At 41.5% G+C, this 25,973-nt stretch overlaps 1 protein-coding gene across 5 annotated transcripts in view; it reads left to right on the top strand.

Moving 5' to 3' along the window:
* The window catches only part of NHSL1 (NHS like 1), a 300,877-nt gene that overhangs the window by 182,415 nt on the left and 92,489 nt on the right, over window positions 1-25,973 (top strand). Inside the window, exon 1 of one of the 5 annotated variants that reach the window (XM_067010891.1) lies at window positions 15,873-16,065. The exons of the other annotated variants lie outside the window; for them this stretch is intronic. Within the exon in view, the coding sequence (XP_066866992.1) occupies window positions 16,050-16,065 (16 nt within the window). The 5' untranslated portion in view covers window positions 15,873-16,049. Of the gene's footprint in view, window positions 1-15,872; window positions 16,066-25,973 lie in introns of those variants that run through there. 5 annotated transcript variants of the gene reach the window in all.

Raw genomic sequence — 25,973 nt, 5'->3', positions numbered from 1 at the left:
TTTTGGGGTCTTTGCCTCGTTAGCTTCTGTTTTCAGGGCAAATGCTCTGCTTTGAGACTCTTTGGGTATGTGCTTATTTGAAGCCCTTTTAAGTCTAGCCTGTGTCTTAGCCAGTGTCTTGTACTTTACAGATAGTGAGTAAATACTAGTTGTGTGAACACATGATAAGCAGTGCTGAAGGAAATTGCTCTGGTTTTGGCGTGCAGAATGGATTGGAGCGTTTGGAACTAGAATCCTGCCACATAGGGGCTGCAGAGGTTGAAAAGAGGCAAAAGTGCTGGTCGAAGTGATTATGTAGGCACGTGAGGAAAGCAGTTATGGAACCACAGATTTCCATGTTAGGCCCTCTTTGTTAAGGTAAGTCATAGGTTTTAATAATTGTTAGTGTAGCAACAGTATCTGTGATTTTTCAAAAGGTATAGTTATACTTTTCTAGCTTTATGAAATGTGGGTAGTTACACCTTGTATTTCTAATCTTCCTAATTAAAGGTGATATTTATGGTGATCACTGTGATGATAAACGTGATTGGGAAACTTACATGTAATCAACGTACACATTGTTCCTGGACACAGATGTGTGTGGTGTGAGGCTGGGGGAGCCAGAAGCTGGTTGCAGTGGTGTCTCTGCGGTCTGCCCCACTTCAGCCTTTACTGAACTTCTCTGTATCATCAAATGCAGCATTGCAAGGTGTTCTCTGTCGTTTATAGCTGACATTTGATGACCGACTAGTCACCAGAGACATTAGATCAACAGCTATTTATTTAGTTCTTGCTAGAACCCATCACTATGCTGGGTGCATCACATTTTGGCCACGTATACACGTACAATACATGGTGAGCGCTTGTCTAGGAAGCAGGTGTCTGAGACCATCTCCCTGGGGGCATTTGTTAGCCGGAGTCCTCAGTTAGTTCCCTCCCTCAATACCACCCTTTACTTAGACTTATTCCCAGGATCTGGGTGTGGGTTGTGGATTCTTGTGCTTTGAGAGCTCCTGTTGCCTTGTAGACTTGATATAAAGCAACACCTTGAGAAAGCCACTTGGAAGAGTGAACCTCTCCTAGATTCAACGTGAAAATGGCTTGGCTTGTGAGTGACCTGACACACAGCCTTCCCTAGAGCAGGCTCTCATTAAGGCTGGTGGAATGAAGAGTGATTCTATCCTGCCATTTTCATGCCCTCCTATTTTCAGAAAAGGCTGTGTTGGGGGCAGTAACGAATGGAAGATAATGGAAGAAGGTGGCAATAGATAGGAGGGAAGGAGGGAGGATAAAAGATATAAGGAGAGAAGAGATAATGAGTCTCCATACATCTCTATTCTGCCTTCTTTTTTCGAACACTTTTCTGATCCCATCTTCTAAATCAATAAAATAGTAGTAGTCTACTGGGACTCTGACATGTTTTTGCATATGCCCCTTGCACGACTAATTGTGCACTTGTAATAGTTAAGGTTTGTTTGCTTTTAAGGCATAGCTTAATAAAGTTTCTGTACATGGTTGAAAGAAGTGTGGAGTAAGGATAAAGCCTAATCTGTTCACTGGTTAATATAATTTCAGTGGGGCAAGTGAATTGTCAGATTAGAGTTTAATGTATATTTATCTTTCTCTAAGGGAAGCCCAGTTATAAGTAAAAGCCACAAGCAGTTGAGATTTCAGTAAACTGTATCACTTGCTTTTGGGGGGTTTTTTAGTAAACTTTAAAAAGAGAGAGTGAGAATAAATATATTTTATTGTTGTTACAATTCCTTTGCCTCTATTCCTGAAGGTTCTCTTTCACTTTGTAACTAGAAGCGCCTCAGCTAAAGTAGAAGCTGGGTATCTGGTGTTTCCAGATTAGCCAGAATTCCTACCTGGACACAGGTGTGTATTGCTTCAGTCTTGAGTGGCTGGGGATTCTTTTGCAAAGAATACAGAAGGCAGTTTGAGTTTACCCCTGTGGGCAGTTGTTGGATTGGTTGCTCTGGTCATCTTGACTGGTGGTTATTTATTTACATACTTTGTTTTCACCAATGGAAAGTACATAGAGTGCTTTGACTTCCTGGAAAAAGAACTTTGATTTTCACCTTAAAGTAATTTTACTGCAGAGTTAATCAACACACTGTATTCCAACTATAAAAAGATCATTTAAGTCCTTTTTTTCCTTGCCAGCTTTCCACGTCCAATTCTTTGTCCTTAAGTCTGAATGTCTGAATGTTGTTCTATTCTAAGGACCCCGGTTCCATTTGATTTGTAAGCAATTTTTGAGACAGCTTGTTGCATTTGGGATGTCCTTGTGTGCTTTAGGAAGCTGGAGAGTTTGGGATTGGTCTCCTTCAGTGTTGCTTTGGATCATCAGACCTTGGTTACGTCCCACACACTGGGGTATGCGTTAGTTTGTCCCGTGGATCTGTGTGCTCCTGTCATTGTAACTAGGGGAGAGTTATGTAACTGAGTTTAGAAATCCAAACGGTTATGTTTCAATTCCAACTAATAAAGGTCTGAACAAAAACACAATTGCTAAAGTTTCCTCTAGTTTCTGAGAAAGTTAAGCTAAGTTTCTCTCCAATAAATGTTTGTTTGGAATGGGAGAAAGAACCTTCTGTAGTAGATCTATGATGTGAATGTTGAGTTTTTCAGTGCCCAGGAAGTTTAATTATAGTTGTTTAAGTCAGTGACTTTCAGAAGTTTTGCCTGTGTCCAGAGTAACAGGTACACATTACTTTTGTTCCTAGTCTATACAACGCATATAAACACATACATATATACACACATACATTCATATACATATATACACACATTTGCATCTATATAAAATGAAACAAAAGCTGTGTGAAACTGCTTACCTTTATTGCATGGCTACATGTGATACCCTCTCTTTTCTCTTCTGGTTTTTGTTTTTTGTTTTTTGTTTTGTTTTGTTTTGTTTTGCGTTACGCGGGCCTCTCACTGTTGTGGCCTCTCCCGTTGCGGAGCACAGGCTCCGGACGAGTAGGCTCAGTGGCCATGGCTCACGGGCCCAGCCGCTCCGCGGCATGTGGGATCTTCCCGTACCGGGGCACGAACCCGTATCCCCTGCATTGGCAGGTGGACTCTCAACCACTGCGCCACCAGGGAAGCCCTTCTCTTCTGTTTTATTCTGTTAGATTTTACTAGACAGAAGACGTCAGTCCCGACCTACTAAATTGATTTTTATCACTACCTATTAGGTCACAGCCTTTGACTGGCAAAATAATGCTTTCTGAAGACTTCACTTCTGGTGGTAGGGTTTTATTATGCTGTGTTCCAGATAGCTCCCTCACAGACTGTGATGGAGTTTCTGCAGCTCGTCCATCATCATATTACTGTTGTGGGAAGGCCTCTAACACCAGAAGTATCTTGAGATGGAATGCAGATTAGTGGTGCATCTCAGAAAAACCACCTGGTCTGAGAACTGAGCAACGCTGTCGAGCACCTGAGCAGTCACTCACCATAGTAAGTCCTCTTCTAGGTTTCCCGCTGCGCCTCCCAGCCCAGGCCCATGCTGGTGGTTAAGGGGAAATGCTTGAAAACTCGCAGGCAGGACTGAGCGCTTTCCAGCACGGACCTTGCTCCCTGCTGGAGCACAGCTGTGCAGAGCCTGCTAATACACTCCGTGCGTTACTTGCACCTGCTCCCCGGCCCACGGGAAAGCTCATGAATAGCAACGTCTGACGAATATCTGCCCTAATCCGGAGGTTTTTCTGTCATTATGCTGACTGGCCTGTTGTCCATCCCCCTTAGAGGAAAATCAGTTGAGAAGTTCAGTCCATTTAACTTTACTTTCAAATTGTTGGACTCTAGCCTGTATGTATCAGAGATCCTATGTCCGAACTTGGAAGAAAAGCTGCATTTTCTTTGAAACAAAGTTATTGCAAAAAACTGATGACTGATAAGAGATGCTTTTCTAAATTGTGGACTACATGTTAGCTTATAGAAAACCTTAGAGGAAGATGTCTTTTATTATTTGTATTTCTGTGTAACAGAAGCTTGCTTCATTCATAGTTCAGAATTATAAAACAATTTTAAAAATTGTTCATGAACATCTTTCTAACATTTGCTCTGCACATAGAGTCTGTTTGCAGGTCATAGTTTACCCAGAACTCACTCTGTACAGTCTCATTTCATTGCTCTGACAGTCCTGTGAGATGGGCAGGACGGTGACCCTTTTGTGCTGAGAAAGCTGTCCCTGAGAGATTAAGTGACTTGCCTGGAGCCTTAGAGATAATAATGGAATAGTTGGATTTGAATTCACTTCTTATGACTTAGTCCCCCCCTCTCTGCATGACATTGTGTAGCATCTCTGCTCAATCCTCAGGACAATCGAAGCTTGTTTTGTTTGGATGCTGTGGTGTCACTGTGAATAGTCATTGAACCTTGTAAGTACCTGGTGACACCCTGGTGGTTATTGAGGTTTGTAAGGATCTTTGCTTTGGCATGAGGTGGGTCTCCACTGCCTGCTTCTTAATCCACTTTTGCTGTAAGGCTGTGAGCTTTCTCTTTTCACCCACATAGTCGTGCCATTGTTTCTAATATGTTACCTTGTGTGGAGGGTCTGGACAATCCAGCTTATTACAACAGTAATGACCGGAGGATCATAATCAAATCCGAAACCACAGCCCTGTGAGTATTGCTATCTGGTAGCACAAGTATGGCTATCTTGTGTCTTGGCCATATTTTGAGTGATTGAGTGGTTGAGTTTTTCAGAAAAGTGATCTCTGAATAAGTGGGATGTTCTGTAATATGTAAATATGTTTTTTCCATGTTTATCTTCTTCTGTTGGATTCTTTTTTTTTTTACTACAGTTAAATAAAGCACATGTTTGCATTAAGTTATAGAGTTGTGACTATATTTGGGCATCCCAGTTCTTTTTGTAAATGTTAAATTTTAAACACATCTATAAAATCACTCTGAGTTTCCAAGTAGGATTACTGCATTGTTTCACTTAAGCAAGCATTGCTTTTCAGCTTTGGTCTCATAATTAACCACTTTCTCTAATGATGTGTTGAGTTCTCACTCGCCTCTCTCCTCTCCATCTGATAGCTGGACACCAAATATATTTTTTTGTTTTTCATGTGGTTGAAATGGCCTCTCCATATCTTCACTTTCATATCTGCTTCTAAAAAAGTCAAAAGATGGTGACAATAAGACATGTTTCTATTATCTGAAATCAATTCTACTCCACTAAACTTTTTTGGCCAAAAACTTAAGTGATGTTTATCCTCCTGAACACAAATGGGAATTATATAAAATGTGACTGAAAAAGCTGATTTGTCTCAGCTTTTTCTGTGAATTTCTTAATAAACCACTAATACGCCAATACTTGGAACTAATATGACCTGTTAATAGTCTCTGTTGAAATAGTCCTCATTTTGCATCCTAGTCCTCATTTTGGCTCACAGTAGTTGCTCAGTGAATGCTTTGATTTATGCATAGGAGAGCTGCAAAAATGCTCAGGTGCAATTTGAATACATTGAAAATAGAGATGTAGAAAATACTTCTTTTCTATTACTCAAGAAATGAGGCTCAGAGAAAAGTAACCATTTCCAAAAGTATTGCTGTCTTTTCTCTCATGCTCCAAGCATAAGAGAAATGATAGAAGAAGCTCACTCCTGATATGAAAAGCTTTTGATATCCAAAATAGTTATTCTGTGTTGTGTTTGTAAAATCTCAGAGATGATGACAATTGTAAAGATGTCTTTCTTTTTGAATGAAGTGCAATTTCAAAGAATTCCGACTCTTCTGGGTATACCTAGAGAAACCAACTTTAGCAACTCTTCGAGAGAGAGAGCTTATTAAAGTGATGATCACATATTTTCTTCTCTTGGTGCCATTTGAGAGCATTTTAGTAAATATTTGTATATAGTTCCTAAATTGGAGTTAGGAAGGTATCTAAGTAGAGTTACCTTAAAAAAACAAAGCTAATTTTTCAGGACTCGAGGAACGTCCGAGATAGCCTTGTGTGACAGATGAGAAGTCAGGGGGCCAGGGAGGTGAGTTCACTTGCTTTAAGACCTCACAGCATGGGACTTCCCTGGTGGCGCAGTGGTTAAGAATCCGCCTGCCGATGCAGGCGACACGGGTTCGAACCCTGGTCCGGGAAGATCCCACATGCCGCGGAGCAGCTAAGCTTGTGCGCCACAACTACTGAGCCTGCGCTCTAGAGCCCTCGAGCCACAACTACTGAAGCCCACACACCTACAGCCCGTGCTCTGCAACAAGAGAAGCCACCACAGTGAGAAGCCCGCGCACCGCAACGAGCAGTAGCCCCCACTCACCACAACTAGAGAGAGACCGTGCGCAGCAACAAAGAGCCAATGCAGCCTAAATAAATAAAATAAATAATTTTTTTAAAAAAAGATCTCACAACCGAAAGCAGCCCAGTTAGGCTAGGCTGTGCCCTTTTCTTCTCTCTCTCTTTTTTTTTTTTTTTTTTTTTTTTTTTGCGGTACGCGGGCCTCTCACTGCTGTGGCCTCTCCCGTTGCGGAGCACAGGCTCCAGATGTGCAGGCTCAGCGGCCATGGCTCACGGGCCCAGCCGCTCCGCGGCATGTGGAATCTTCCCGGACCGTGGCACGAACTCGTGTCCCCTGCATCGGCAGGGCAACTCTCAACCACTGCGCCACCAGGGAAGCCCCTTTTCTTCTCTTTTAGATGGTATTGAGACTGTGTTCCTTTCTATCAGTTTCTTTAATTGTGACATTCCTGACTGCCCTATGAAGGTCAAGTGACAGATTTCTCTGTTGACCTTCCAGAGCAGGTTTTGGAAGCTTTTCACCCACTCTGTATCACACAGAAAGTTTTCTTTTTTTAAATTTTTTTTTTTTTTTTTTTTTTTTTTTTTTTTTTTTTTGTGGTACGCGGGCCTCTCACCGCTGTGGCCTCTCCCGCTGTGGAGCGCAGGCCCCGGACGCGCAGGCCCAGCGGCCATGGCTCACGGGCCCAGCCGCTCCGCGGCATGTGGGATCCTCCCAGACCGGGGCACGAACCCGCGTCCCCTGCATCGGCAGGCGGACCCTCAACCACTGCGCCACCAGGGAAGCCCAGAAAGTTTTCTAAATAGAAGTGCCGAAGCCAAGCAACTTACTGGTGATGGCAAAGGCAAAAGAGGGACAGCATCAACGCTGGAAACAGGCTCTCCTGTGTCACTTTTACTCTGCTTACAAAAGCAAAATTCATTCAGGTTTGAAAGAATTGAAGGAAAAAAAACAAAACAAAACCCCAAAACAAACAGAAAACCCCAAGGGTCTCAGCCTGCAGCCTTTCCTTTGTATGAGCTGAAGTCCTTAGAGACAGTTGAATAACTTAATAGAGCCCTCAGAAGCACACCTGCCTTGAGAGACATAAGCGCAGTTTAAAACTGAACTTAGTATTCTGTTTTTGACAGAGAAACTTTTTCCTCTTGAGGAACTGTAGATTTTTATTATTCTTAATAGCTGAATTTGCAGAGATGTGTTAAATAAAAATAGAACACGAAGTAAATGCCAGCTGTTTCCATCAACAGAATTGTAGGTGACTTTTATTAGAATTTTACTGATGTTAAGTGAAGAAAGAGGCAAAGAGAAAAGGAGAGAGGAAGAGAGAGAGAAGGGGGGCAGGATGGGAGAGAGGAAGAGGTAAAACAAAATAAAAATGGCAAAAGCACGGATCTGTTTGTCTTGATCAAAGAGGAGGGTCAGAAAAGAGCTGTTTCTGTGGGATACTCTGTCCTCTGTGGATCTTGTAACTCTGTGATTATCTTGCCCTGTGGGAAGAAGCCACCCTGAAATTGGTCGGCCAATTTGAAGAATCATTTTCTTGCTTATTTTTAAACTCCTAAGGACAGGGGAAAAGACTGAAGGAGCCTAAATGCTGTGGTTTCCTCAAACCATTATTGTTGTAAATCCTATGGGTCCTGAAATAACTTGCTATTCCTGAAGTTTCAAACTGCCCGATTGCTCAGAAGACTTGGCAGTTGAAAGGGAAATGATTAGCTCTTTCCTTTAAGTGCTGTCCCCAAGGTTTAAGTGGGTCAAAATTGAAGAATGTGGTGATTTCAGAAATAAACTACCTTTTTAAAATGGAAATTCTCCAGTTTTTTATACAGAGCTTTGAGTTTTTCAAATATTTTCTAAATCAAAAATAAAATATTTTAAATTTATAAATTGTAAGTAACTTAACCATTAGATTATTTGATTATCTGTGCAGAAATTATCAGGAGCCTGGGCATTTTAACTTGGTGTCTTCCTTTTAATGTTTATGTTTTTGCTTGATGATTAAAAGTAATTATAGTCCAGTAACTCTCTCTGGTTATGGGCTTATGTTTTACTAACAAGTAAATTGTGGCAGAACTTGTGTTCCTTCTGGTTGGCTGGTACATGATCTTGAATACTGTTGATTTGTAGTCTGACTTCTCTTTAGACTGATTTAGGCTGGTGATTTTGTGGACAGAAGAGTTGCACCTGTTTCTAGAGTTGAAGGTTGGCTATTGTTTTAACTTCCTCTCATTACTCAGATGCTTAGGAAAAAATGATACAAATGACCTCTTTATTTTAGTTTGGTTGAGTTTTTGTGGGGAGGGTTGCCATTGATATGTATATTTTGGGAGTCAGTCCCTCCACAGGCACATTGATGAAATATACAGCATGAAAGGTTATGAGTTTATTTTGATGTGTTTTAACCCAGACTCTCCAGAATATAATATAAACGTATTTGGCACACTGACAATGGCAAATCTTTAAGAGGATGAAATTTACACTCTAGTGGTTTTATTTTTCTCCTATAATACATTCCATTATAAATTCACCAAGAAAGGGGATCTGGGGTCATTATTATGACATCTTTTGGTGTCCTCCCTCCCGCTGGACACCCTGACCTCAACATTCTTGTATGGATACTTCCAGAAAAAAAAATTTTTTTTTTCCCTTTTCTACTTCCATCATTCTTCAAACATTTAATTTAGGCTAAATGAGAGAAGGAAAAACTGCCTTCTGAGTTTGCTCTGACGAACTTGCTTTGAGAGAGAACGGTATCTGTGTTTATGGGTTTGAAAATGAGGCCTCCTTTGGACTATTAGTTTATAGAAATGATAATTTATAAAAATTCCACCATAAGTTCAACTATTCAGTAACTATTATTTAATGTTGAGTTTTAGTACAATTGTATGTGGGGAAATAATATCTATTTATTTAATTTTTAAGGAATATGTTAAATATTTTTATGACTTTTCATAGGAATCATTATGCTCTTGGGTAGACATCTCATGCAGGTTTTATACACTCTCCACTATTTACTTTTGGGTGAAATAGTAGAGTGATAATTCTGGTTTATGCTATAAGCATTGATCATCTATTTTGTTTCAGGCACCTAACAGGGCATTGGAGGTTAGGTGTGAATGAGCAAGTCCTTATTTTGAGGAACTCTCATTTTAGGTGGGAAGACAGAATTGTGACACTATCACAGCTACATAAATAAAGCTGGGGATTCTGCTGAGGGAGAGGAGCGAGGTCAAGGATGGCTTCAGAGAAGTAAAAAAACAGGCTGTGGGGATGGGGGCTGTATTCCAGACAAAGACAGTAATAGTCTGATCCAGGATAGTGCAGGTATGAGACCATATGGAATATGGAACAAAGCCTACAGATGAGGCCGCTGAAAGGAATATGGCTGGAAATTTGGGGCAAAAGAATTGAGTTCAAGTCCAAATTTATTGCTAGATGAGGAGTTCGGGATTTATTCTTGTGTTTTTTACATAAGTGGAAACATGATTTCTTTTTTTTTTTTTCTCCCCTAAGAGGGAGAATGGAGCACTAAGTGCTCTTTTGGAAAGATGTAGTAGGTATAATGGTGGATTAAGAGGTCAGACTTAGAAAAATAAAACTATTATAAAGTTATAAAGGAATATTGTCACTTGAAGAAACAGCCATCAGCACTACCTTTTGAAGCTCCATCAGGCTGGATGAATGGAGCAGGGTTTCACAGTAAAGGCTCCTTTCTGCTGCCATCGCCTAGGAGGCATACTGTGCCTAGACTGGAGCCCCAAGGACAGCAGTGGAGTCAAGGCAACTCTGCACATCTAAGGGAGATCAGGAGAGGCTGTAAGGTGACCTAAGCTAAGAGCTCAGGTCAACTTGGACACTCATTCTTACATTCCCTAGGGAAATAGAACCAGAGGGGCCAAAGCGTTCTTTAAAAAAAAGAAAAATGAAAAAAGAAAAAAATCAAATCATTTGGGTGTTGGAAGAGCTAGGGTTCCATGAATGAGATTAGAGACAAATTCCATGGTAAGGAACCAAATAAGGGCTTCCTTCTTGGTTGTGATGTCAAGAAGTCTAGACCTAGACTTGGCTCTGAAGGAAAAAAAAAAAAAAAAAAAGGAAATAACTAAGAACTGGCTCAGGAGAGTATATTTTAAAATGGCCAATTAAAGCAGAACTTCCATGATTCCAGGAGGAAATACAGTGACACGAATGAGGCTACCTAAGGCCAGAAGCCATTGAAGAGCCCCCAGTGCAGTATTTACAGGGTGCCTTGGAGCTTCATAGTTGGTTTGTGTCCAGCACAAAGTAACCTGTCTTTTTAAGGAGCCAGGACTGAAACGTCTCCTGAGAGAAAAGTGACTGCAGAGAGGATGGAGGTTGCCTTTGGGCTCAAGTAGGTCAGCCCTGGCTGCGGAGTGCAGAAAAATCAAACAGGGTGCAGGGTCAGATGATGCTAGGAGGAGGAAGAGTCTAGAACAAAGTCCTGTGTGCCGGATTTTCCAATGATGAACCGAAACTGCCTACAGAGGTGGCCAGACTGGAGGTACTACAACCAGTAGTAGCTTTAAACTAGCCAGTTTAAAGTGATAAGGCTGTCATTTTTTCCCGTCTTTCTCTTGGTTCTGTGGTAGTCATAAATATACAGAAAAACTCAGACTGAGACTCTCTCTTTTCTGAGAAATTCAGAATATTGGTAAGAACTGAACTATCCTAGCACAGTGGATAAGATGGGAATGACTAACACTTTAAGATGTTCAGAGAGTGCCATTCAGCCTTGGCCACCAGAATGGCTTCTTCTGTGGTCATTCTCATATAGGCAGCCCCGGAGGGTTTCTGCATCTTCAGTTTCTGGCGGTACAGGGGAAATGGGAGCACTGGTGTTTGGGAATATGTCTTCAGTCTCCTCTGACTCTTAAAGCACTGAGGTATGCCTAAAGAGACAGGTATGAAACAGGCCTTGCCTGATTTAAATACCTTTCTAGTTGATGCAAAACAAACCCTCGAATGGGTGCGGAAAAGGGTTTTTCCATCTTTGTCTGACTTTTTTGGGTAAGAGTCAAAATCAGGATGCATAAAGAAAAATATGGTTTGCCTGTTTTTCTTGTAATTTTGTTTTTTGTTTTGCCAGGAACAAAGAATTCTGAGCCCCTCTAGACTCACTCATTATATGCATTATGCAAATTAATTCCTAATTTACCCGCTTCCCCATTATTTTATTGAAACCAAACAAACTTTTTTAGCAGGCAAGTGAAATAGCACTGGAGTGGTTTGGAAGACCTGAGCATCTAAACATTTTTGGCTGTACGTGTGGCTGTCACTCCCTCTGACCGAGACAATAATATTAAACTTTAACATGATGCAGGATGTTGTAATCCTACAAGAGAGAGAAGTGGTTGGGCTCTAAGGTCATGGTTGGCAAAGGCAAGACCTTTGTTCTGTCCAGAGGGCTGTAAATTCTCTGAGCGAGCCTCATGCTTGGCCCGCTCCCTTCACGCAGGCTTCCTAGGGATTTAGTTGTTTTTTTTTTTTTTTTAATAAAAAAACTATGTTAGTTTTAATTTTTTTAAATTATTTATTTTCTTTATTTATTTTTGGCTGCGTCGGGTCTTAGTTGCAGCACGCAGGATCTTAGTTGCGGTACGCGGGCTTCTCTCTAGTTGTGGCGTGCAGGTTTTCCCTCTCTAGCTGTGGCTTGCAGGTTCCAGAGCCTGTGGGCTCTGTAGTTTGCAGCACGCGGGCTCTCTCGTTGAGGCATGCGGGCTCAGTAGTTGTGGTGCGCAGGCTTAGTTGGATCTTAGTTGGACCAGGGAGCAAATCTGAATCCCCTGCACTGGGAGGTGGACTCTTTACCACTGGACCACCAGGGGAAGTCCCTTAGGGATTTAGCTTTGAATTTCACTAGCAGTGATCATTGGTGGTAGATAATAATAATTTTTTTTCTTCTAGTTTTATTGAGATATAACTGACATACAGCACTGGTGTACAGCATAATGGTTTGCCTTACATACAGCATGAAGTGATTAGCACAATAAGCTTAGTGAACAGCCATCATCTCATGTAGATAGAACATTAAGGAAATAGAAGAAAGATGTTTTTTCCTTGTGATGAGAACTCCTGGGATTTACTCTGGACAACATTCATATTCACATAGAGCCATGTTAATTATATCTCTCATGTGGTACAGTACATCCCTAGTGCTTCTTTATCTTATAACTGAAAGTTTGTACCTTCTGACCACCGTCATCCAGCTCCGCCTCCTCCCCACCCCCTTGCAACTTTCTGGTAACCAGAAATCTGATCTCTTTTTCTATGAGTTTGTTTTTGGAGTATAATTGACCTACAGAACTACGTTAGTTCCTGGTACACAACATAGTGATTTGATATTTCTGTGCATTTCAAAATGGTCACTGTGGTGAGTCTAGTTATCATCTGTCACCATACAAAGATATTATATAATTATTGACTATATTCCCCACACTGTACATGTCATACCTGTGACATTTATTTTGTAACTGAAAATTTGTACCCCTTAATCTCCCTCACCTATTTCTCTCCTCCCTCCACCCCCAGATAATAATTTTAATGAATAGTCCTTATTCTTTTTTCCTAGTTTAAACAGTGTGCCTTTTCAGGTTTTACTTCTCAAACCTATTCACAGTTGTTTCATGGTGAAACAAGGGATTTATTTTTTTTAATAATAATCTTTTGATGTTAATAAAAGCCTATTCCATTTCCACTGCTTGTGTTTAATGCTGTGACTTTTCAGATGGTGATACCTATCATTTCGCTAATCAAACAGAAGATGGTATTTGTATTGTTTAGCAGTGTTATATCACGGAAAGGTTTTTTTTTTTCAGTAAAAATTTAGCCATAGTAAGTACAGTGATATGGGGAAAACAGGCTTTAAGCCCTTGTGATCATAAATTGAAGTCCGTTTAAAAAGAAAAAAAAAAATCATACCCCTTCTCCAACAGTTGCTACCTTGCTAAATGCGTTCGTTTCCTTGAGCTGTTGTACCAGAGTACCACAAATGGGGTTGCTTAACACAACAGAAATTTCTTCTGTTCTGGTTCAGGAGGCCAGAAGTCTGAAATCAAGGTGCCTGCAGGGCCATGCTCCCTCCCGAGGCTCAGGGAGAAAATCCTTCCTTGCCTCTTCCAGCTTCTGATGACTGTAGGCATTCCTTGTCTTGTGGCCATGTAACTCTAATCCTTGCCTCTTCACATGGCCTTCTCTGTGTGTCCTTTTCTGTTTCGTATAAAGACACTGTTACTGTCCTTAACACCACCCTAATCCAAGATGTCATCTCATCTTGATCCTTATCTCAAGCATGCCTACTGAGACTGTATTTCCAAATAAGGTCACATCCTGAGGTTCTGGGTAGATAGGAATTGGGCGGGGGTGGGGGGGTGGAGACACACTATTCAACCCATTGCATTAAATTATAGATGTTTTAACCTGTAGCTTGGTTAGATGGCAATAGGCAAGAAGCTGTCATTGATCATTATTAATTTTGCATATTCTTCTATTATATAATTATTACATAAATTATCACATCGTATTACAGTTATTTGTTTACCTACTTGCCCCTTGCATTAAATCATAAGAAGGCAAAGATTGTCTTTTTTCCTGATATAATGCACCTAACAAAATGGTTATTTATGTTATATTAATATACATATCTACATATGTCACAGCAAAAAATTAATGGAGTGGGTTAGAAGGATAGAATCTTAGAGTAATGTAGTCCCTACGTTTAATCCGCACCTTTACAGGTCATGAATTGCTCTAGAGACCAGCTAGATAAGCCTACAGATACGGCTACAGTCATGTTCTCTTTACTTTCCAATTCAGTGTTCTTTTTAGCACATCAGATCATCTCTATATTAGAAGGTTTAATTGTCAGTATTCATAGAGTGCTGTTAAAAGCATGCAACCACCCCAAACCCTGGGTACTAACCTATGTTCAGAAGCCTTAATTCTCCAGAGTGTAGAATTTCTCTTGCTGTGTGCAATTTTAAAAGTTGAATCTAACCCGCAAGAATACTTTCAGGAATATCTTTGCAATTCATACACTGCATAGAAGACCACTTGAGATAGGAAAGGATGAAGAATGACTCCTACCGTCTGTGGGGAGGGTCACATGTTGAGATGGGAAAGGCTGAATCAGGTGGTTTGACTTTGATCTTGAGGCAGCTGCTACTTAGTTGAGCCAAATCACTTCATCTCTGAACCGGTTTCCCCAATGAGATGAGCTGGTTCCTTCCAGTTCTGTTCTAAGAGTTAATATCACTGTTTGTCATTCCACATGCAGGTTTCTTTTCATCCCAACTAGCTTCTGGCTAAGAACCTCATCCATTTCTCTGTGGTCATAGCAACTAGTACAGTGACTTCCTCATGGTCGGGAACTTATTAACCAGGCCCTGCTAGTGATACTGGAAGGTGAGGAGCAGAAACCCAGCTAGGCTGCGCTGAACCTCATGTCGAAAGCCTAAAGGCTCAGAGCATCCACCGTATGTAGCTAGGGCTGCAGCAAGCACCCCAGGACGCAGGCAGACAGATAGACTGGTTCTGAGTCAGTTTCCTGTATCCTGTGGCGTCAAAAGGAAGACCTGCACACAGCAACGGGCCTTGTGAACAATGGTCACTTCCTGTGACCATCAGAGTCTGAGGGCCGGGGGTGAACCACTGACGGTTCAGACAGCACTCTCAGGCAGGGCGCTCCCGAGGCCACATCTGTAGACTGTTTCTCTTCACATCTGTGATAAAACTCCTTCTCTCCCTTTTTAACCTGTGTTAAAGAGTTTACAGTAAAGTAAACCTTGAACTTGCAAGAGTGAATTTAGCTTTCCCGCGGAGGGGGAGATAAGTAATACGCCGCTTATGGGTACAATAGCGTTGGATAGTCACAGACTCCGATGCCAACTTAACTATATTAATCTTTGTTTCCTCGTGTGAAAAATGGCAGCGCCATAGAAGTTTTAAAAAACCCTCCACACGCAGGAGGGAGGGGATATGGGGATATATGTATATGTATAGCTGATTCACTTTGTTGTAAAGCAGAAACTAACACAGCATTGTAAAGCAATTATACTCCAATAACGATGTTTAAAAAAATTTTTTTAATTGAATAATAAAAAAGCCTCCACATTTTTTATGCTAACACACAAGTATATTAATAGTAGTAGTAACAGTGGTAGTCGACACTTTTGTAGTGCTTTTACTATTTGGCACTGTTTTGAGCACTTCACACATATCCACCCATTTATGTAGACTCAGCTATGCGCACAATTTCATATCGCAATGTTCAGTGCTAATTCTGTAGCAGTATATGAGTTGTTCCACATCAGAAAAAAAGAGTGTGACTAGCAAAAGAATAATGATGTCAAAGAATAGTTGTGAGAATTAATAGCAAACAGTGAAAGCGAATCGAGTGATTTCTTTTGTGTGTTGTGGATCACGTGAGGTGCTCCATCTGCTGCAATGGAAAATGCTGAGAGATAAGAGAAACAAACGGGCTGGCTCTCGTGCTGCCCCGCGCTGGACCACACGAACATCCACCGCTCTCCCCCGGCTCCCCTCACTTTCCAAGATGATCCTGGCTGATTCCAGGGTGTGAAACTCCGTATGAAAGATAGGGAGGTGTCAGCAGCTCAGCCCAGAAAGCTGGGGATTGGGCAGTGGCTTCCTGTAATCCCAGGCGCTGGCTGACTGCCCCGCTCTTGGCAGTGAGGGCTGGGAGGTGGGCTGGGAGACAGCTGTGCTAGCACTGCAGCCCGCACCGGCCCGTGGAGCGCTGGCCCCTCATGGAACTGCCTCACTATGTCCTGCCTGAAAGGTGAGGGGGCTTTGGGCCCACTGGGGTGGTGACGTTACAGTTAGAAAAATGTTCGTTTGGCACCAGAGTCTAAATCCCAGGGCTAGTTCTCTTAAAATCAAAGTTTGAGGGAGTTGTGTTAAGCATGAAAGTGAAAAAGTCATTGTTCTTTTTTGGTTGCAAACAGGAAGAAAGACCTCCTGCTGGGGAGATGGAATTTTTCTTTTAGACAGAGAGGATATTTCTCTGTTTGGATGCGTTTTGGATGTGTTTTGTCATAGACAAAAGTAATTAAAAGTTTAGAATGACAGGAAACTTAATAGTCTAAGTGGGAATGGTTTACAGCTGTAGTATGAGTCCTGTTAGAGAAGTTTTCATGTGATGAGTTGCTTGTGTAAAGGGTTAGAGCGAATAGAAAGGGGGAAGCGATTCTATTGCTTTCAGCTTTAACGTGTGAATCCAGGAATTAAACTAATTTTACCGTAGAACAGACTTCTCATTCTAGCTATGTGTGTATGGATTCTAGTACTTTGGGAAGTACTGGAAGATGGGGAATATATGAATATATGTAGTGATTCCCCCATTAGTTGGAGAGTATTTTCTCTTTTTAGGCAGTTATTTTTTCAACACTATTTTTCTTCCAACTCTTGGCATAATGTAATTAATTTAAGCATTTAAGAATGTGTTTTTTGATGAGATTGTTGGAATGGGGGAGTTAAAATGAATTTCCTTGGAACTAGAGTAGACTATTTTGTTCATATATTTCGGTGTATATCATTGTGTTGATGCGAAATTCTTGATGGCTTTTCAATTTTTGGAAATAAAGTGGTCCTGGCTTGCTCTGCCGATTTGCCCCTTTGTCCTGAGCCTAGTACTGAGGTATAGACCAGGGTTCTCTAGTCTCAGCCTTTACAGATTTAACCCTGACACCTTAAAAACCACCAGTCTTTAATATTAAACTTTGAGTTTGTGTTGTTTGTTTATATGGTTGGTATAAATTTGATCAAATCGATGGGGTAAAAGCAAAAAAGAACATCACATCTTTCTCTCCCTAAGAATTCAACTAGGGGCTTCCCTGGTGGCTCAGTGGTTAAGAATCCACCTGCCAATGCAGGGGACACGGGTTCGAGCCCTGGTCCGGGAGGATGCCACATGCTGCGGAGCAACTAAGCCCGTGCACCACAACTACTGAGCCTGTGCTCTAGAGCCCACGAGCCACAACTACTGAGCCAGCGTGCCACAACTACTGAAGGCCACACGCCTGGAGCCCGCCGCAACCAGAGAAAGGTGCACACGGCAACGAAGACCCAATGCAGCCCGAAATAAATAATAAATAAATAAATTTCTTAAAAAAAAGAATTCAACTAATTCTTACTCTAAAGTGTATCTAGTTGCAATGGATTTCGGAGGAGCCCCATCAGCAGAAATGAATTTGAATATTTCTGAAAAATAATTTTGGGTGAAATGAGTTATGGGCTTTCCGGATGCTTTCTCAAAAAATTGTTTGCTCAAAAGAAAAGGAACTATGAAGAGCCAAAATTCAGTATCATTGGATGAGTGTGCCTCCTAACCGAGTGTCATTTCCCCCGCTGAAACCATTATGATCTAATGACAGCTTCCGGTTTAGGATTTTTAATTGAATGCAGGTGTGGAGTTGTTGCAGGGCATGACTTCTGCTGCATCCGCGTGTTTGCCTCCACCCATTCCCATCACAGCAATTTCATTTTATTAAAGAATCTATCAATTTCATGGACTCTTAGTTTCCGAGGTAACTTGGGAGATTTTAGAAAGTCAAGTGAATGGCATGTGATGACAGCTGAATGCTTTTATGCTGAAGTGTGTGTTCTAATCAGGACTCCACAATCCCTTTTACGAAAAAACAACCCACTTTCCCATCTCCCAGCAGCCAGGACAACAGTTGACATTTTGCTCTCTTCCTGTGATTTATAGCCTCTTGATTTACAGTAATGATTTTTAGGTTGCCCTCTGTCCTACATGTGAGGCCAACCCAAGATAAAGTCATGGTGAATGAGATTAAACACAGGAATATTAAGGGCTGCTTGTGTTGCTTTGTGTTCTTACTGCATTTGTGTTTCTGTCTGTTGGAGGCTTTTTCAGAGGACTTCATTAATTGGCCTGTTTCTGTGGCTCCCTGAGTCCTAGGAACTGTTGGTTATGATTAGCGTTGACATGAAAAGAAGCATGATTGCCCTTCTTTTGGGTTCAATTGTGTCTTTGTATATTTCTTTTAATTGTTGAAGAAAACACATCAGACAGCCTCCCACGTGGATGCTGGGTTTCCTTTTCTCCATTTATACTACTTTTTTTCTGAAGTCATGTCTACTCAGCTTTTGGTCAGTTTGGTACTAGAAAAAGTGCCTTCTTGGAAGAGAGATGTCATCTTCGTCACTGTTGTTGGCTATAATAGCTCGTATAGTTACAATCACCTTCTACTGTTGCCATTGAAATAGCTCAGATACATTTACTCCACCCACGTTTGCTTCGTATGGGCAACATCTGAGCTCCCGGTCTCTGGGAAGATGTTCTCTCAAGTTCTGCCAAGGTCCCTGTCGTTAACAAAGCCGAGGTGTGTTGTCCCTTCACTGTGTAATCAGCAGTCTGGGAAGTGAGTTTCTAGCCAGTCAAATAATATGATTCACAGGAAACTACCATGCGTATATTGTATACCATTCATGGATGACTTTATTCAAAAAATTAGAATAAAATATTTTTACCTCCAAAACTGCATGGAACATAATTAAGTTTCTCCGAGACGGTTCAGAAAATGCAGATTTCTTAATTACTGTGCACCAGCTTCATCTTTATAAATCTTAATTATCTTTTCGGTACATCTCTAACTCTGAAGACTATATTTTTCTTTTAATTTCCAATCTATCACAGATAGGCATTTTTAAAACATTAAATCACATGGTGTGGGCTGTCACCACAATGTCAAACAGGTGTAATAAAGTTCTTAAACATTTTATTTCATTTCCTATAGTAATCTTACTGTAGACTGGTAACAAAGCGTTGGCACTTGTAAGTAGATAAATCTGTATAGTTAGTAGACACTTCTGTATTAGTTTCCTAGAGCTGCTATAACAAATTACCACCAAGTGAGTGGCTTAAAACAGGAATTTCTTCTTTCAGTTCTAGAGTCTAGAGTGTGACCTCAGGTGCTGTCAGGGTCTTGCTCCCTGTGAAGTCTCTAGGGCAGAATCTTTTCTTGCCTCTTCCAGTTTCTGGTGGCCTCAGGTATTTCATGCCTTGTGGCAGCACCTATGCCTCTGTCTTCACATGGCCTTTCTACCTGTGGATCTCTCTGTGACTCTCTGTCACTTGATTTTCTTATTAGGACACCTGTCATTGGATTTCGGGTCTACCCTAATCCAGTATGTGACCTCATCTTAACTGACTACATTTGCAGACTCTAGTTCCAAATAAGGTCACGTTCTGAGGTTCCCAGTGGACATGGATTTTTGGGGGGACATTAGTCACTCTATTAAAATGGACCATGCATAGTCACCATGGATTGAGGGTAGCATTATAGGAGGTGTATTTTATGGGGAGCTGTAAGAATGGCTGTCCAGTGTAGCTGCTGTGATGATGTATTTGAAATGTGTAGCATTGCAAGTTTGACAAGTTTTATGTGTAGGTAGAAGGGTTGAATGTACCCATTACGATCAGTCATGCAAAAGAAAGTGTTGCCTTTTTATTTCCTATAAAGGATCCAGTTTCCTTCATGTACTCTGATCCTGCTGAGGTGGGGAAAAACAAAAAACAAAATTGAACTTCAGTTCACTGCAGTCAACTCAGTGTGAGCCAAAAATTTAAACAGTTGCATTAGCTAGCTCAGGCTGTTGGATGAATTGGTCTCTCAGAATTCTCCTATTATCTCCTTCTCTCCAAAGTGGATTCTGTTAAGTTCCTCCCTAATTAATATGACAGAAGTGATGCATGCTGAGTTATGTACTTTTGAATTATTGACTTTCTCATTATCTAATTTTTGAAATGGTAAAGCAGGATACTTCCACGTAGTTGCTTTTAAAACATAAGGTATTTTTAAAAGTGTCCTCACTCTTACTATGGAAAGGATTAATACATATGTCCTTTTGACTCTAAGAATAATTTCAGTGTGTTTCGTGAGAATCGTGAATCTTCAGTTTCTGAATTTAATATTGATTTTACCTGGCCGACATTCTCTCCAGGGATTTAAACCTGGCTTTGGGGTTGGACTAGATTCTTTCCCATACTCTCCTCTTACTGTCATCCAAGATCCAGAAATTGAGTTTCATGGATTGGAAAAGTGGTGCATTCTCTACAGTGGGTGTATCCCAGCTGCCTACATACTCAGCATGGTAGGGTCCTGTCTGCATCTTTTTCTGCTTCACAAGTTACAGATTTAGGAAAGCCTTTAGGTTGTCCAATAATAGCAGAGTTATGTTGGAGATTACAGCTATGAACTATGCCAGGCATGTATTTCTGCTCTCGAGAGGGCAGTTCATCGTAGAAATTCAGCTCTGTCCTTCCTCCTCGTGCGCCCTGGAACAGATCACCGGCCTCTTTCCAGTTGTCTCGTGTATGTTGTACATGTAACAGAATTCCTTAGATTCTTTTCTTGGCAACATTTGGAAAATAATGTCTGGAATCAGAAACAGATTTGTTATTTCTGTGCTGAAACAAGTGCATTTTTCAAGTTAGCAAGCAACCATTTGCTCTGGAAGGTTCCCCCACCCCTTCTTAAATCCAGTAATAACCTGTCAAGTAAGTGTTGAGCAAAGTTTATGCTATTTTACTGTTTGATTCTGAGCATCATTTTAAAAGGCTTGAACAATCAAAATGCAAAGTGACCCTGGGAATATTGCATCTGCGTGAATCTGGACACTTCATTATCATACATTCAGATTTTGAGTTTTACTTAAATTAGGAGCAGCCTTTAGGACCATAGTCCTGCAAGCCTTTCCTCCTTTCGTTTAAAAATTGCCTATAATCGCTAGCCGATAACCTATAGCTACCAAGAGGAATTCACATTTGCTAAATCTGCAATTTAAAGTAGCACTTTTAGTAAACACACTGATGATATCATGCATTTTTCAAACTGGCAGGCAAAGCCCTTGAAATTTAATAAACCAAACAAAGCTAGCCCTTTATTTCCTTTGTCTTTCCCTTGAAAACTTTATCATGCTTTCCAGTTCTCTTTCTCCCTTCCACTACTAATCAAAATCTTGCTTTTAAATATGTTGCAGTAGAAGCCAGATCACTGTGCTGAAGAGGTGATATAATAAAACCTAGGAGATGCCATCCTTAAGGAATGAAAGAGCAGTTAACAGAGCTTTGCTGCCTGAAGCACGCAGGGCTGGGGGTCTGCTTGTCTGTGGAGCATGCTCTGTGCAAGGATAGTGCCCTGGGTGATTTGGTGGAACTGAATCAAATGACTCGAATTACCAAAAGCTTTGGCAGAGGTTTCCGTTAGATTCTCCATTTGAATATCTCCTGTCTCGATTTTTACCTATTTTTGTTTTCTTTATTTGCTGATTTCCGTGTCTCTGTTTTTTCTAGTTTTTCCCTTTCCTCCTCTCCCCCTCCTCTGATTGCTCGTTGAGGGGGCTGCATTATACCTAAGCTGGATTGAACTCCCTCTGGTTACGAAGGTGCAGATCAGTAATCTGCACACGCGTTAGTAAAGGTGATAGTTAATAGACGAAGGCAGATGGACCAGTGTGATAAAGGCAGTTTACCACTCAGGACATCATGTCACCACCATCAGCCAGGCACAGAGGTATGCAGGGGTATGTATTTTTCTATTTTAAACATCAGAAGAAAATACTGCCGAAACAACCGAAGGGCCTTTAAGCGATTAATAGCTTTTGCATGATTGAACGTATTGGGGATGAAGGGTAGGCAGATGGATATTCCTAGATTTGAAAAATGTCCATTGTTTTATAAAATCATACATAGCAGTTGGATTTGAAATTAAGAGGTCTTCATTTGACAGGCAGTAGTGTATAATGACCAATGATTGGGTATCTATTAGCAATGTCCGTTCTCTACCTGCTGATTATGTCGTGTTTATCGGGTTTTGTTAACTTAAATTGGGTTTAGAATTTGTATTGTTGTTACTGTCAAAATGTGGCTAATACTGAGAGCCATTGAGACAAAGGCCATGCTGCCTTGAATGAGGACTTAATTTGGGGGGGTGGGCTTGCATGATAAGAGCAATGTGAGTGCTTGTTGCCACTTCTTCATTGGAATGTCTTCTTAAAACAGAAAGATATAAATAGCATAAATTGAGCTTTAGAAACTGGGAGTTGAAATATAGTTTAAGTGAATTTATATTTAAGTGGAGTATGGTTTTCAAAGGTGAGATTATATATTACGTGTTTGTTCTTGAGAAATTTGGCAAGAGGCAAGACAGCATTTGGAAACAAAAGAGAAAAATTCCCTCCTCTGATGACCATAAGAGGACATCTATGCTCCTTATGGTTTTATTTCACTGAGTGACACTGTGCAAGCTTTGGAAACTTCTAGAATGAAAGTCGGGACACCTGCCTCTGCTCTCTGATATGTGGAGGGGGAGGGGTGGGGGATGCCCTGCGACTTGCCCGGGGTGTTCTTAGGAGAGGGAAGAGAGAGGGGGTTCAGAATGGTTAAGGTGGCTTCAGGAAAGGCAGGAGTCCAGGAGATTCCAGAGTTGGTAGAAGGTTGGCTGGGGAAACTGAGAAGCTGAGAGTAGTGCCTTTCCTGTTTTCAAACAGAAAAGGTTCCTCAGCAAATGAAAAGGGAGCCTCAGAAGATGCCTGTGAGGTGGCATGGTGAGGGGAGAACAAGGCATGTGGGAGAACGTACCCCAGATAGTACTCCGTCTCTCCTTCCTTGGTCATCTCTTAAAAATTTGGAGTTTTTCTTTAACCCATTCCTCATTTTTAAGAGGACAAAGGAAGCTCTAGTTCCTACTTTTTCCTGCAAAAGTGTTGCTATAACAGAATACCTAGTTTTATGCAAAAAAAAAGGCCATGGGCTTCCCTGGTGGCGCTGTGGTTGAGAGTCCACCTGCCGATGCAGGGGACACGGGTTCGTGCCCCGGTCCGGGAAGATCCCACATGCCACGGAGCGGCTGGGCCCGTGAGCCATGGCCGCTGAGCCTGCACGTCCGGAGCCTGTGCTCCGCAACGGGAGAGGCCACAACAGTGAGAGGCCCGCGTACCGCAAAAAAAAGGCCAATATTATCCCAAGGTGGCTAATTTATATATCTAGATTCATACAAAATTTGTTGATATTCTGAAATACCTCTGAGGTTCATCACATCTGACCAAACTGTTTTGATAGAATTTAGGGTGCAAGTATTAATTCATCAGATGTTAATGGGTACTTACCATGTGCCTGGCTCCCCCCCGCCCCAGGAAAGCCTTCCATCTCCCACGTTCCTGGACTTCTCCCAGGCCCAGGTCTCCTTGGCACCCAAGACCTTTCCAGCTGCTTTCCTGTCCTCTCAAAAGGTACTACTGCTTGCCCCTGATTTGGGGGTTCCTCTTTCCCCAAGACTGACTTTGAGAACAAAGCAAAGCCAGAGACTTTTTAAAGGGTTTCCCAGCTAACGATGACCCAGATAACAGAACATTAACAGATTAATCTATGAAGAAGATTCAAGAAATCCCAGCTCTGTCCGTTAATAACATAAGCTTGAGTAAAGATCTCCTTAGCTATGAGAGTAGCAGCTACCTGGCAAAAGATCAAGGATTAAATAATAACTTACATAAAATGCTGGACCTTTCCTCACAAGTATATAGTAATGTTAGTTAGATGTGACCTCTCTAAGTGCTTCATAAAGTTACCGATTAGACTTACCTTGGGCTTGTGAAAGTAAAGACCAACTGCTACCACAATTTGCAAATACAATGTAACTATCATATATAGTGAAAAGCAGGTAAACTTCTGGTTTTTCATTGCACCATATTTACACTAACTTTTGTAAAGTTTTCTGGAATCACCGTTGTATAAATACACCCAGATGAACACACAAAGAATCATAAGTCACATATACTGGCAAATGAGCACTGTAGCAACACAAATATTTTGAAAGCGGGGGAGGCCAAGGAGAGTATCGTGAGCTGTTCTAACTGCTCCAGAGGAAGTGTTTGCTCCCACAGCAGTTGAGACGAAAACCATTCCTTTTTGGAAATGGAAATGTTCCTGGCAGAACAAATACTTGATAAAAGTTTAAAACAAGATTTGGGCTGCTCGTATGGTGCCTTTTATAAAACTGCTTTGTATTCAAAAAAATCTCTGCATATCTGTAGACGAGAGGAACGTCTATAGATGGTTAGTTTTATCCTTCATAGGTAGACATGTCCTTATTTCAGGTTGACTGTCAAGGAATCGGTAGCTGGCTCTCCTTCATCGCTGGAGTATTTCTCCTTTCGCTCAGTTCCTTCTTCCATTGCTAATTGGCCCATTTTCCACCTCAGAGAGAACAGGTTAGTGAGTGTAGGAGTTGTCTAGCTGAATTGTCAGTAAATTACAAAGGAAGTTTAAAAAAAGTAGCAGACTGAAAAGATGACATTGTGTGTCCGTTCCTCCAAAAAAGCAGGGTCCATAAACGCAGGAGGGACTGAGTGCAGATGAGTAAATTTTTGATGGCTTTAAGCATGATTTAAAGCATTGGTTAACAGGAGGTAAAACATCAGTTTGATATTTGCCATCACTTTTAGGTTTGGGATTATATGATTCCAACAGAGACAGCTTCTTTTCAGTCACCTATTGCGAACGTCTAAAGCTTACAGGTCCAGTATGTTTTCTGCTTCCCACAGAAAGTTAATGTTGATATGGTAGACATTCTAAATCTTTATTCATATGCTTTCTTGGCTTACAGTAACAAATTTGGCTAGAAGTGAGTTTGTCTTAGTTGCTCCCCGCCTCTCACTCACCTTCATGAAATCGTTGAATAGACCCATTGTTGGAGTGTTATCTGCAAAAGATAAAGTGTCTGTGAACTGAGGGGAAAACAGGAGCCCCTAAAATAGATGAGATTCCTTTGGCACATGACATACCAAAGGGTTCTCCCCGACTGCTGTTTTGGACAGTGTTTGACTAGGTTTTCTTTAATTTTCCCTTTCCCTCATTTCAGCATTGGAAAGTGACCTTCCTGCTCTGTGTATGGAGACCAGCTCCCTTTCTCTGTCTCCCGCTTGATATTGGCCCCTAGCAACTCTGTGAGGTCTGCAATTAGGTCAGGCTGTAGGGATGCCCGATAGAGAAGCGAGAGAACAGGCAGGCTTCTCTCTGCCAGAGTCCGGCTTCCTCACTGCACAGCGAGAATTCTCATGTCAATTCTAAGATAATTCTCTAATCACTGTCAAGAGCCCTTTGCTGCTTTTCAGTAAGGGAATCTAGTATTTGTGATGTACTGATAATTCCCACATTTCTATCTCCAACTGGGACCTCTCCCCTAAATTTCAGATGTGAATATCCAACTGCCTCCTCCACGTTTCCAACTGGAGGTCTAATGGGACTTCATGAACTCCTTGTCCCCTTCCCACATTGTCCCCGCATCTGTCCCACTTCCTCATTTCCATAGGTGGCAAATCCACTTTTGCAGTTGAGCAGGCTATAAACCTTGAAATCATATACGATTCCTGTTTCTCTCCTAACCTCCCCCCCCCCCCCCCCCCCCGTTTAATGTCAGAAAATCCTATTGACTCAATTAAAAAAAACTCCTTTCTGGGATCTGCCTACCTCTGGCCACCTCTGCTGCCAGCTCCTTGCCTGGGTCTCACCTGGACGACTATCACGGCTTCCCTTGACAGCCTGTTTGCAACCCAGTAGCCAGAGTGAACCTCTGAAAACCTAAGTGAGTTCACGCCACTCCGTTGCTCAAGACACCTTTCACTCAGAGTGAAAGCTCAAGCCTTGGCAATTTCTCGTTACTTTGG

This window comes from Kogia breviceps, chromosome 13 (genome assembly GCF_026419965.1).
Source record: "Kogia breviceps isolate mKogBre1 chromosome 13, mKogBre1 haplotype 1, whole genome shotgun sequence".
Classification (NCBI taxonomy): domain Eukaryota; kingdom Metazoa; phylum Chordata; class Mammalia; order Artiodactyla; family Physeteridae; genus Kogia; species Kogia breviceps.
The sequence above is the reverse complement of the archived record's forward strand: the minus strand, read 5'-3'. Positions and strand labels throughout refer to the sequence as shown.